At 41.3% G+C, this 12285-nt stretch overlaps 1 protein-coding gene across 4 annotated transcripts in view; it reads right to left on the bottom strand.

Annotated features, from left to right (window-relative positions):
* PARVB (parvin beta) overlaps positions 1–12285 on the bottom strand; it is an 81629-nt gene that overhangs the window by 7844 nt on the left and 61500 nt on the right. For 3 of the 4 annotated variants that reach the window (XM_068657151.1, XM_068657160.1, XM_068657169.1), the window contains exons 8-11: positions 12189–12208; positions 7586–7647; positions 5521–5589; positions 3099–3200 (exon numbers count right to left, since the gene is read on the bottom strand). In XM_068657151.1, coding sequence (XP_068513252.1) covers positions 3099–3200; positions 5521–5589; positions 7586–7647; positions 12189–12208 — 253 coding nt within the window. Of the gene's footprint in view, positions 1–1790; positions 1815–3098; positions 3201–5520; positions 5590–7585; positions 7648–12188; positions 12209–12285 lie in introns of those variants that run through there. The other variant, XM_068657179.1, reaches the window with a different exon arrangement.

Below are 12285 nucleotides of genomic sequence, written 5' to 3'. Positions count from 1 at the left end.
ATGCATGACTGAAAGTACTTTTGAGGGACTAAGAAATTAAAGCTTGTATCATTAGAGGGCAAATATTGATTTTTTGATACACAGGAAGTAATTTCAAATTTCCAAGTGTAAAAAAATACCAAAAAAAAAAAAAGCCCAGTAATCCTTGATCTCAGCACAGGCCTGAGAGCTCCCAGTAACAAATGGATGCATTTTCAGAGATCTTTCTGCTTGTACCCAAAGCTCAGCATTTCCAACTACAAAGCAGGAGTTCTGTTGCAATCCTGGCAACGAGCAATATTAACAGAAGTGACACAACTGAACAGAGATGACAAAATACACATGGGTATGTCAGAAATAAGAAGACTAAACTAAGTATTTTCAATTAATATTACTCTTCTGCATTATCAGCTGTATACTAAGCAACATAAACATCACATCATCAGGGAGTGAGGCATCTTGGTACTTTAGCTTCCTCTGCTTGAAAAGAGACAAAATTCAAATCAGATTTCTCAAATGAAGGTAAGTGAAACAGTTTGTGGTGACAGTTGCTAGGCAGACTATGCAGTGAACTTGCAAAAACAATCTAGGCACAACTGTGCAGAAAAGGAGACAGCACCCTGAGCAAGCCTCCAAGGACCACACATGAACATAAAGTCAAAGAAAATAAAACAGACAAAAAGGAAAAAGGAAAAAAAAGAGGTGAGACTAAAAGAAAATATTCATGAGGAGGTAACTGTATAGCTTAGAGAGATCTGCACAGAAGCTTTCTGAGTCATGCTTAATGAAATTTAAGCAAGGTAATTTGGATTATGAGTTCTGTGCAGTTTTGTCTCTGCAAATGACAGTTCTGGAAATACATAGTAAGAGGAAGGGATTTAATTAAAGCTACTCATCTTGGAAATCAGGGACTTTAGCATACAAAGGCTCCCTGCAACAAGGAAGGCAGGCCCCCTTCACTGGCACTTATTGCTCAGGACTTTATTAATCTCTTTTTACCTGCTTCAGTTTCCCCTCATTCACTGGAACAAAAACAATAATTCTGCAGGTGAAGATATTTTTTCCCCTCCCAAAACACAGTACCTGAACTCTTTGATTTACAAACTCCCTTTCCGCAAGGCAAAGTCTCCACTCAAAACCACATTACTTCAGGAATACTGGATAATTATTATGAATTTAAACTATTAACAACAAAATCTTGACTGAACCAGTACTGGCTATGACTCAACATCCTGCATTTCTAAAAGGCAGAAAACTCAAGCTATTGGGATAAAAAAAGCAAGAGAAAGCTATCAAGGCGAGCTTGTTTAGCAGACAGTAGACAAACATGTTCCCACTGCTCTATCAAGTTCATGTACAGTATACAACATTCTAAATGAACTAATCCCCATTCTTTCCACAATCTTAACACCTAAAGAAGCTCTCTTGCCAGAGTCTGCCTTCAGAGAACCTCTTTAAGCTCCCAAATAGCAACTTGTCACCTAACAATGAATTAAAAAATGCTACATAACCCATAGAATCAGCAGGCTCAACGCATTAGGCTAGGTCTGTAACAGCTCTCATTTGGCATACCTCAATTTCCTCCTGCAACGCTGAGATGATCCACATTGTCAAATATGGGTTATTGTACCAATGGTAAACCCTGTCGCTCAGGGAGCATTACTGGCACTGAGGGGCACGCTGAAGTTGTACAAAATACCCACCATTGTAAGCAGCCCTTACCAAACAAAGCCTTTTCAATCTTCTCACTTATTGCAGTGCTTCCACTCCTGACCTAAGCACATCCTGGCTCCAGTTCAGCCAACACTAGACTTGTATCATCCTCCCTACAGAACCTAGCAGAATGAAAAGCAAGGGGCCAAAGCATTACTCCAGCACAATCAGGCTCAGACTATTCCAGTATCAGGTACTGAATATACCCAGATATGTGTGAGTGTCCAGGAACAACTGCAGAAAGAGGCAAACTTGCATATGATAATAAAGCACACATGCTGTGTTAAGCCTCTCATCACTAATGCTAGGAATGACACAGGATAGTGCAATGAGTGCATGGATAAAAGCAAGACACTTATTTTGTCCCCTTCCATTTCTAATACCCTGATTAAGACTAAGACCATCCAAGACTTCAAATAACCCATTCTTTTTCCACAAAGCTCATTATTTCTAAGGTACTGTTAGACAGAAAGTCATTCACTCCTGACCAAAGAGAAGAAGACAACAACAAAAAGACAAGCTAGTACATTCTCTCAAAAATTTAAGACAGCGATGTTGGCAATGACCCTGCTAGGAACTGGACACAAAAACATGTCTGTGTTCACAGACTGGCTTCAGACAGGCAACTCCCTCCCTAGCAGGATTAGGGCCTCCATCTTGGCTTTAGATCAGCTACAAAACACATGGGCACTCAACATACAATTTCTAATCCCAGTTCAACCAAAGATCATGGCCCATGTACCACTTCTTATACTACCGCATATCAAGCCTATCAAGTACGTATCAACCAGTGATATTTAGTTTCTAAGAACATTAAATAAACTATAGAAAAAAAACATTGGGTGTTAGGCAACTGACACTACTGATATCAGGGGTTAGTTTTTAGGGCTGGCACTTTGTGACCTTAGGAAGAAGCTCTATCTTTACATCAATCCCAGTGTACAAAATGCAGATGAAGCGGAGCTTCACAACTCTCACCTTTTGTCTTTCTTCTCTATTTACATGGTAAACACTAAGCAATGCCAGGCATCATCTCTACTGTCTAGCATAGTAAAGCATCCCTGAGCACAAAAAGACTTCAGGCAGTACTGCAATTTAATAAATCACTTTGATTATGAAAAGTACTATACAGTACAAAGCACTTATTACTGATTTATTCCTTTTGGAAGTTCACGAGTCTTGTATGGCATATGATGTTATTTTTGGTTAACTATGGGGAATTTACCAATTTATTTCACAATCAACTTTTTGTAGTATTAATTATCAAGTGTCACAACCAGTGCACCTTTGCTACAGCTCCTGAAGAGAAGATTATAACTACTGGGCACAAAGAGAAAGCAAACAATGATTGAAAAATATCATGTGGTAATAAAGCAAAAGGAATACAACCTAGAATTTCTACCCACCTTTTGATCAAAACTTTCAGGCGTTAAGTAGAAGTTGTGAAGTGGAACAAAATAGTCTTCAAGAAGACCCATGAGCAAAACCAAATAAACACCATCTGCAAACTAAATAGAAACACTAGTGACATTTCTAGGTTGAAGCATCTGCTTTCTAATAAGCATTCATAAACATACAGAACAATGAATACTTGGACCAAATTATGCACATTGATTTCTAGCACTGTTGTTTGCTAGCACAGAGGCGTAAGACAGTTCAGAAGTCACTGCCTGCACCTTTCAGGCATAGCAAGAAACTGACAGCAAGTGTAACAAGCATTTAAGACTTTAATTCATCTGCTCCCTGGATTCACCAATACCCTTGTAATCATCACTGCAGCTGCGCAAGCTGGATCAGACTTGTTTTAGGAGCCTGTTCCTATAGCTGCTTTCTTATCAGTTCTTAAACAATAACAAAACGAGATACAAGGCTTTCTCCCTACATATGATAGCATTATTTCCTCTACCCTCAATTCCTGAATAAAACAAGCCCACTAGCTATAACACTAACCCATTCAAGAGCATGTGCCAACAAATATTTAAATTACTTATACGTAGTAAATAACTCCAGGCAGTAGAAATTAGAAGCAATTCACCTGGGAGTTATATACAATTTGCACTCCATAGGGGTGTTGAATATTCAGTCTGAACAGGCATAGACCAAAGCAAAAATCTTCTGCATCTCCAGCCAGTTTTCCATATATTAGGTTACTGAATACGTTGGGGTGAGGTAAAAGTACATATACCCATTCTTGCTTTTGCTCAATTTTTTTAAAAAGTTCATTTTAAAAATAAGTTTTTGCTCATTTTATTTTATTGAGGAATCTTGCCAACTTCACTGCAGTATTTAACAAAGGTTTTTTCATTAAAAAAAAAAAAAAAAAAACTTCCTGGGAAACCCTGTTCCATATTATATACTTCCAGTCCTACTACTATAGTACATGACAGTTTCAATCACAATCTATCTTCTCAAATTGTGAGTGTTGAAGATTCTATACACTGCCCTTAATCTGAACTTGAAATTAAATCTCCCCTGTCACAGGTAGAAAGGTTAACTTCACAAAATAAATTCTTTCAAGTCAAAATAAAATGTTCACAGTTTCTGTAAATACTAAATACCATACCAAATACTCTCAGCAATACTGTTCAGTATCCCTACCAGACAGGAAGACTATTTACTGGCTGGAGGAGGGGGCTGATGCTGTGTATTTAAACAGAATTCTCACTTGTGATCCTGATATGGTGTATGTGACATTCTCTAACCTTTTCAAAAGTAAATTGCTGGGTACTTCCAAGGCATTAAGCAACAATTTCTTGTGACAAATCAGATCCAGTCACCCATTTACTTCAGCAAAGCTATAAAATAGCAGTGGATGACTGGTACTAAACCAAGTCAGACTCAAAATCAATTACCAATACTCCAGGAATAATTCTCTAGATTTATTTTATTTTATTTTATTTTGGCCAGGACAATAAGGTAACCTTCTTTCCACAGCTCACTGAACTCTGGAAAGAATATTTGTTTCTGTTTGTAAAACTCAGCCAAAGAACCAGTCTGAAAACTGCATAACTTGACCTGCAAAGTGAGAACTAACCCCACTGACACTTCACTGAGAACTATCCCCACTTCACACCTGCTTAAAGTTTCTAAGCATATTCCATGCCTGGTTATGTGCTAGAGGGAGGGAACTCCTACAGAGCTGACTGTGGTGGTAGAGAGTTACCTCAGCTAGCTTTAAATAAACTAACTTGGATACCAATGACAGTCAAGCGATGGCAGTACATGAGTTCAGTTGCTAATCCACACTGCTGAGAAGCAAGCACAGTTCACATGCTCACAAGATAGCAGGATAAAGAGGAGGACATGAATGCCTTCGCTGCAACATCAAAATATTTTCCAGTCCCTCTTTGATGCAATTAAAGCTAGCACTGGTATTTCTATGATGAACTGCACACTGCAGTGCCAACTCCTCCTGAGAGCCCCAGGCATTTATTAAGAGCTCACACCAGTTCATTATGAACCCTCACTGCCAGAAACACAAACCCACCATCCACTCATAACTATAGCAACTGCTTTATACCACACCACTTTGATCCAGGAGACAAGCTGCCTGGAGATCCAGCCATATTCTATGGTCATTAATATAGACATAATAAATATCCAATAATTTTACCTTACAATGCAAATTAACAACAATATGAAGCATATGTAAACATGAGTAAAGGAAGCAAACATCAGTCAATGTCATTACTACTTAAAAGACAGAGCCCTGATCCTATAAATTAACATGCCCAAACATAAACAATCCTATAACACAGTTTTATGGGGAAAGGACCTACATTTGTAATTTACACAGTTAGATTACAAACAAAAGACCAAGTCTCCTACCTGGGTTTCTAACTCAGTTACTTCCAAATTCAGTTTATTCAAGTGTTTGTTCACAAAGGTGATCAGAGACTACAAAAAGAGAACACCAGAACCAGCAATGTTGAAATTACAGACGATGCTTATGTGAAAGGGTTAACATACTCTTATAAGGCATTATTAAGCTTAATAAATATGACTGTGTGTTATTTGCTTTGGCATAAATAAGTACTTTAAACTGAAAACCGCTTAGCAGTCGTTTTTGTTGCAACATAAGCCAGAAGCCACCAGGTGGTGCTATTACATACTTATAACTTGTTATTTTTCTAGTACAGAAAGCATACTTCTGTCTTGTGGGGAAAAAAAAACTTGACGACATTGGTTCTTTTGCAAGTTCTTTGTGAAGATGCAGCCAGCAGTAGGTGCAGTTACTGTCCACACTAATCTCTTGAGGTTGTTGGAGAAGATCCACTGCCTGGAAGCAAGGCATCAGCAACACTGACCTAAGACTCCCAACAGAAAATACCAACAGCGCACAGTTCTGCACTCACCTCTCTTCTTGGAGTGATGTGCACTTATAAATTTCCAAATGACAGTCACAATATAACCCAAATCTGTACTACACATTTCAATTCCTGCAGGAAACAGACATGCAAGATCCTGCTTAGCCAGACAGGTGATAACATATCAAAGCAGAGATCTGTCAGCCTGCTTAAAACACTTCCAAGGGGACAGACACACAGTTGGAAGTTAACATTTCTATCACATGGATACAGTTAAGTTAATTCTCTATCAGCTTTGGCAACACTATTCTAGAAGACTTTCTGACACCATCAGATATTTGTCACCCTGCAGCCCAACCCTTCCTTGATGGAGGACAGAATCTGGGATATAAAAGCCCGTAAAACTGTCCAGCCAGAATGATCTGGATAACCGCAAATACTGTGCAGAGTATCTCTTCTAAACTGCACCATTTTGACTGAATCTGATAAAGGAGCAGTTGCTGAGGCAGTTATACAGTTGCGTGAAGCACTGATCTCTGGCAGGAGGGGGATAAAAGGACAAGTAGCTGGCTGGGGATGGTAACCTTTTCACAGAATCACAGAATTTCTAGGTTGGAAGAGACCTCAAGATCATCGAGTCCAACCTCTGACCTAACACTAACAGTCCTCCACTAAACCATATCCCTAAGCTCTACATCTAAACATCTTTTAAAGACTTCCAGGGATGGTGACTCCACCACTTCCCTGGGCAGCCCGTTCCAATGCCTAACAACCCTTTCGGTAAAAAAGTTCTTCCTAACATCCAACCTAAAACTCCTCTGGCGCAACTTTAGCCCATTCCCCCTCGTCCTGTCACCGGGCATGTGGGAGAACAGACCAACCCCCACCTCGCTACAGCCTCCTTTGAGGTACCTGTAGAGAGCGATAAGGTCACCCCTGAGCCTCCTTTTCTCCAGGCTGAACAAGCCCAGCTCCCTCAGCTGCTCCTCATAGGACTTGTTCTCCAGACCCCTCACCAGCTTTGTCACCCTTCTCTGGACCCGCTCAAGCACCTCGATGTCCTTCTTGTAGTGAGGGGCCCAAAACTGAACACAGTACTCAAGATGCGGCCTCACCAGAGACAAGTACAGGGGGACGATCACCTCCCTAGCCCTGCTGGCCACGCTGCTTCTTATACAAGCCAGGATGCCATTGGCCTTCTTGGCCGCCTGAGCACACTGCTGGCTCATATTCAGCCGACTATCAACCAATACTCCCAGGTCCTTCACAGCCTGGCAGCTTTCCAACCATTCCTCTCCCAGTCTGTAGCTCTGCTTGGGGTTGTTGCGCCCCAGGGGCAGCCAAAATAACCTGTGGCTGCAATCTAAGAGTCAATGTATCTATCGGTGCTGCACAGAAGAGCCTGTATCAATTAACAAGAGCAATCAAAGAAGAGCCTGACTGAAGCCAATAAATCCAGGTATCACCTGGCTCCGAAACAGCGACCCTTTTTATTACTTCACAATCATTTTCTGCCATTTCCAGATCTTTCTGGATATTCTACTAAAAGAAAAAAAATGTAGAAAATCTTACTTTATTTTTCTTACCTTTTTGACTACGCTGAGTTTGTCTGGCGCATGATCAAAAAGTGTATCAAAGGCATCACGCTCTGGTTTTACAAAATTAAAAATAAAAAAATATTAAAAAAAATCAATACACCGCTAATAGCCAAGAATGAGAAGCAGGTTACTTGTCACAAGCTTAAGTGCCAGTTTCAGAAAGCCAGAGACTCAAGCTAAAAGTTCTCACCCCATTTTGGTGTCTAAACACCAAAGCAAAACTGCACTGGGAATTTTAGGAGTAACTGCAAATAAACATATAGTTCTTTGATTGCCATTTCCTGTTATTCATAATTGTTACACAAAATAACGTAGGTGGAAGAAAACTTAAAAACAAATTTTGACTCAATCATAACCTAATCACTGAGCCACTGAAACATCATCTGGTTTTGTTGCACTACAGAAACAATCATGGCTACATTTGTGCACACTGGTCAGCATCAAAATCAGATGCTCCTATGGTTAATTTTAAGCCTACTTTTAGTAAAACTAACTTCATCAAAGCTTAAAAATGACCACATAAGTAAAACCTGATTCAGCACTCTCTAAGGAGCAAAGCTTACATACAGTATAAAGATTTAAATTACTGTAGAACAGTTAAGCCTTACCATTGCACAACATCTAATCCAATCTTAAAATCTACTAAAGTGAAAAGAATTGTGCAATGTGTCACATAGTGGCATTTCAAGGCTGACTGAAATTTTCCAAATACTGAGTTGTTCGGATGATATTTAAAATTGAACTGTCATCGTCAGATGAAACAAGAAAAAAAATATATATATAACCACTTATGACCAATTACATTTATGTTTTAAAAAGATATAAAAAACACTGTTGAAGTGTGCTGGTTTTAAGCTGTTAAATTTTTCAACATAGCTTTAACAGTTTTTCTGCACTTAAATTATTTTTATTTACAGAACAGAACACATTTACAGAATCACAGAATCATCTAGGTTGGAAGAGACCTCCAAGATCACCTAGTACAATCTCTGACCTAACACAGACAAGTCCTCCACTAAACCATATTGCTAAGCTCTAAATCTAAATGTCTTTTGAAGACCTCCAGGAATGGTGACTCAACCACTTCCCTGGGCAGCCCATTCCAATGCCTAACAACCCTTTCCATAAATAAGTTCTTCCTAATATCCAACCTAAACCTCCCCTGGTGCAACTTTAACCCATTCCCCCTCGTCCTGTCACCATGCGCTTGGGAGAATAGACCAACGCCCACCTTGCTACAGACTCCTCTAACGTATCTATAGAGTGTGATAAGGTCACCCCTGAGCCTCCTCTTCTCCAGACCGTCTTCTCGCAGACAATCCCAGCTCCCCCAGCTGCTCCTTGTAAGACCTGTTCTCCAGGCCCCTCACTAGCTTCGTTGCTCTTCTCTGGACTTGCTTGAGCACCTCAATGTCCCTCTTATAGTGAGGGGCTCAAAGCTGAACACAGTACTCGAGGTGCAGCCTCACCAAAGCACAGTACAGGGGGACAATCACGTCTGTGGTCCTGCTGGCTACATGATTCCTGATACAAGCCAGGATGCTGTTGGCCTTCTTGGCCACCTGGGCACACTGCTGGCTCATTTTCAGCCAACTATCAACCAATACTCCCAGGTCCTTTTCTGCCAGGCAGCTTTCTAACCACTCATCTCCCAGCCTGTAGTGCTGCTTGGGGTTGTTGTGCCCCAGGTGCAGGACCCGACACTTGGCCTTGTTGAACTTCATACAGTTGACCTCAGCCCATCGGTCCAGCCTATCCAGATCCTCCTGCAGAGCCTTCCTACCCTCGAGCAGATCGACACACGCACCTAGCTTGGTGTCATCTGCAAACTTACTGGGAGTGCACTCCATCCCCTCATCCAGATCATCGATAAAGATATTAAAGAGGACTGGCCCTTGTACTGAGCCCTGGGGGACTCCACTAGTGACCGGCCTCCAACTGGATTTAACTCCATTCACCATGAAGGAGATCAGGTTTGTCAAGCAGGACCTGTCTTTCATAAACCCATGCTGACTGGGCCTGATCGTCTGGTTGCCCTGCAAGTGCCACATGATGACACTCAAGATAATCTGCTCCATGGGCTTCCCTGGCACTGAGGTCAAACTAACAGGCCTATAGTTTCCTGGGTCTACTTTCTGGCCCTTCTTGTAGATGGGCGTCACATTTGCTAGCCGCCAGTTGACTGGGACCTCCCCTGATAGCCAGGACTGCTGATAAATGATGGAAAGCGGCTTGGCCAGCTCCTCTGCCAGTTCTCTCAGCACCCTCGGGTGGATCCCACCTGGCCCCACTGACTTGCATACATCTAAGTGCTGTAGCAGGTCGCCACCCATTTCCTTGTGGATTGTGAGGGCCACATTCTGCTCCCCATCTCCTTCCACCAGCTCAGGGTACTTTGTATCTAGAGAACAGCTGGTCTTGCCACTAAAGACTAAGGCAAAGGAGGCATTAAGCACTTCGGCGTTTTCCTCATCTCTCGTCACAAAGGTTCCGCCTGCATCCAATAAAGGATGGAGATTCTCCGTAGTCCTCCTTTTGGTGTTAATTAAAACATTTATAATGCTTTTTATAAATACATTATTTAACATAATAAATACAAAAAAAGAAACATTATAAATAAAAACATTTATATTATTATAAAATAAAAAAACATTTTATAATGTATTTATAAAAACATTTTCTGTTATCTTTAACAGCAGTAGCCAGATTGAGCTCCAGATGAGCTTTGGCCTTTCTAATTTTGTCCCTGCACTGCCTCGCAACATCCTTATAGTCCTCCCTAGTGGCCTGCCCTCTTTTCCAAAGATCATAAACCCTCTTTTTTTTTTTTTTTCTCCTAAGCTCTAGCCACAACTCTCTGTTCAGCCAGGCTGGTCTTCTTCTGCGTCGGCTCGTCTTTGGGCACGTGGGAACAGATAGCTCCTCAGCCATTAAGATTTCCTTCTTGAGAAGTGCCCAGCCTTCCTGGACTCCTCTGCCCTTCAGGACTACCTCCCAAGGGACTCTGCTAACCAGTGTCCTGAACTGCTCAAAGTCTGCCTTCCGAGAGTCCAAGACAGCAATTTTACTCATCCCCTTCCTGACTTCACCAAGAATAGAGAACTCCACCATTTTGTGGTCACTCTGCCCAAGACAGCTCCTGACCACCACATCTCCCACCAGTCCTTCTCTGTCAACAGAAGGTCCAGAGGGGCACCTCCCCTGGTAGACTCACTAACCAGCTGCATCAGGAAGCTATCTTCCACGCTCTCCAGAAACCTTCTAGACTGTTTCCTCTGAGCTGTATTGCATTTCCAAGGAAGTTGAATTCCCCCATGAGGACACGAATCAATGGTTTTGCAACTTCTGCCAGCTGTCTGTAGAACTCCTCATCTATCTCCTCATCCTGGTTTGGTAGTCTATTACAGTCCTCCACCAGGATGCTTGCCTTGTTGGCCTTCCTGCCAATCCTAACCCATAGGAACTCAACCTTATCATTCCCAGTCTCAGTCTTGAGTTCCACAACAAAGCACTCTCTAAAAGAGCCATAACACCACCCCTTCTGTGCTGCCCGTCCCTTCTGAAGAGCCTATAGCCAGACATTGCAGCTCTCCAGTCATGGGAGTGTCCCACCACGTTTCAGTGATGGCAACCAAGTCATACCCTAGCCTGATGCACGATGGCTTCCATCTCCTCCTGTTTGTTGCCCATGCTGCGTGCATTAGCGTAGATTTTGATGATTCTCTGCTGCTAAATAAACATATTTATTATCCACATTCCTTTTGTATCCAAGGATATGTTTTTTAGCCCCCTTCCATTACTTATATTTCAGGTACCTAATTACATATTAATGTAGATATTCTACAAGGCAGGTACTGTTCACAGATTCTGACTGGGAAACTGAGAAACTAAATGACCTATTCATCATCACATGCAGTCCCTCAGAGAAATCCAGATCTCTCCAGTGAATAGTAAGTGATTTACTGCTGCTAACAAAACTAAATGGAAAAAGAAAGAGAAGTCTCTCGGAAGCACCGCTAAACAATTTTTGTTTAGAAGACCAGATGTATGGCGGGTAACGTCTCTAAAGTCTGGTGAACATGGAGGAGAGAAGACAGTACTCCTTGCAAAGCAATTAGTACCAGTTGTTGAAAGTAGACAGACAGATAAGAAGAGCTTTCTTAGACCTCATAGCATGTACCTTTGCTTAACTAATTTTCACATGTTCACTTATATATAAATTAGACGGTCACATTCTAAAGAAGGTGTCACTTACTGCTGGGGATTGCAAAGATTTTTGCTTGAAAGCCATTAACAATGGTACTAGGAAATATCGCCCTGTGTAGCATTTTTGCTATTTGTTACATATGAATGAAAACAGACCAACATAGATGAGTCTAAAGAGCAAAAGCAGCACACTGAATGATCTGGTTCTGCCCATTATGCTCCACATTTGTGTGGAGTAAGAAAACCTGCCCCCACGATACATTCCAACCCTGTGCAATTGCTTAATTCATTGTCTTGATCTGCTGAAGGAAAGCAGACAAGATTTCTGTGCCTGACTTAAATTTAAAAAAAAAAAAAAAAAAAAGCAGTCAACTTTGTTACTTACCAAATCTTCCCATCATCATCCTGCAAGCCAAAGCATTCAAAGACATTGGGTTAGTTCATGAATAATCACTTTGAAAAGACCAGACCATGGGCTTAAT

Source organism: Anas acuta, chromosome 1 (genome assembly GCF_963932015.1).
Source record: "Anas acuta chromosome 1, bAnaAcu1.1, whole genome shotgun sequence".
NCBI lineage: Eukaryota > Metazoa > Chordata > Aves > Anseriformes > Anatidae > Anas > Anas acuta.
The sequence above is the reverse complement of the archived record's forward strand: the minus strand, read 5'-3'. Positions and strand labels throughout refer to the sequence as shown.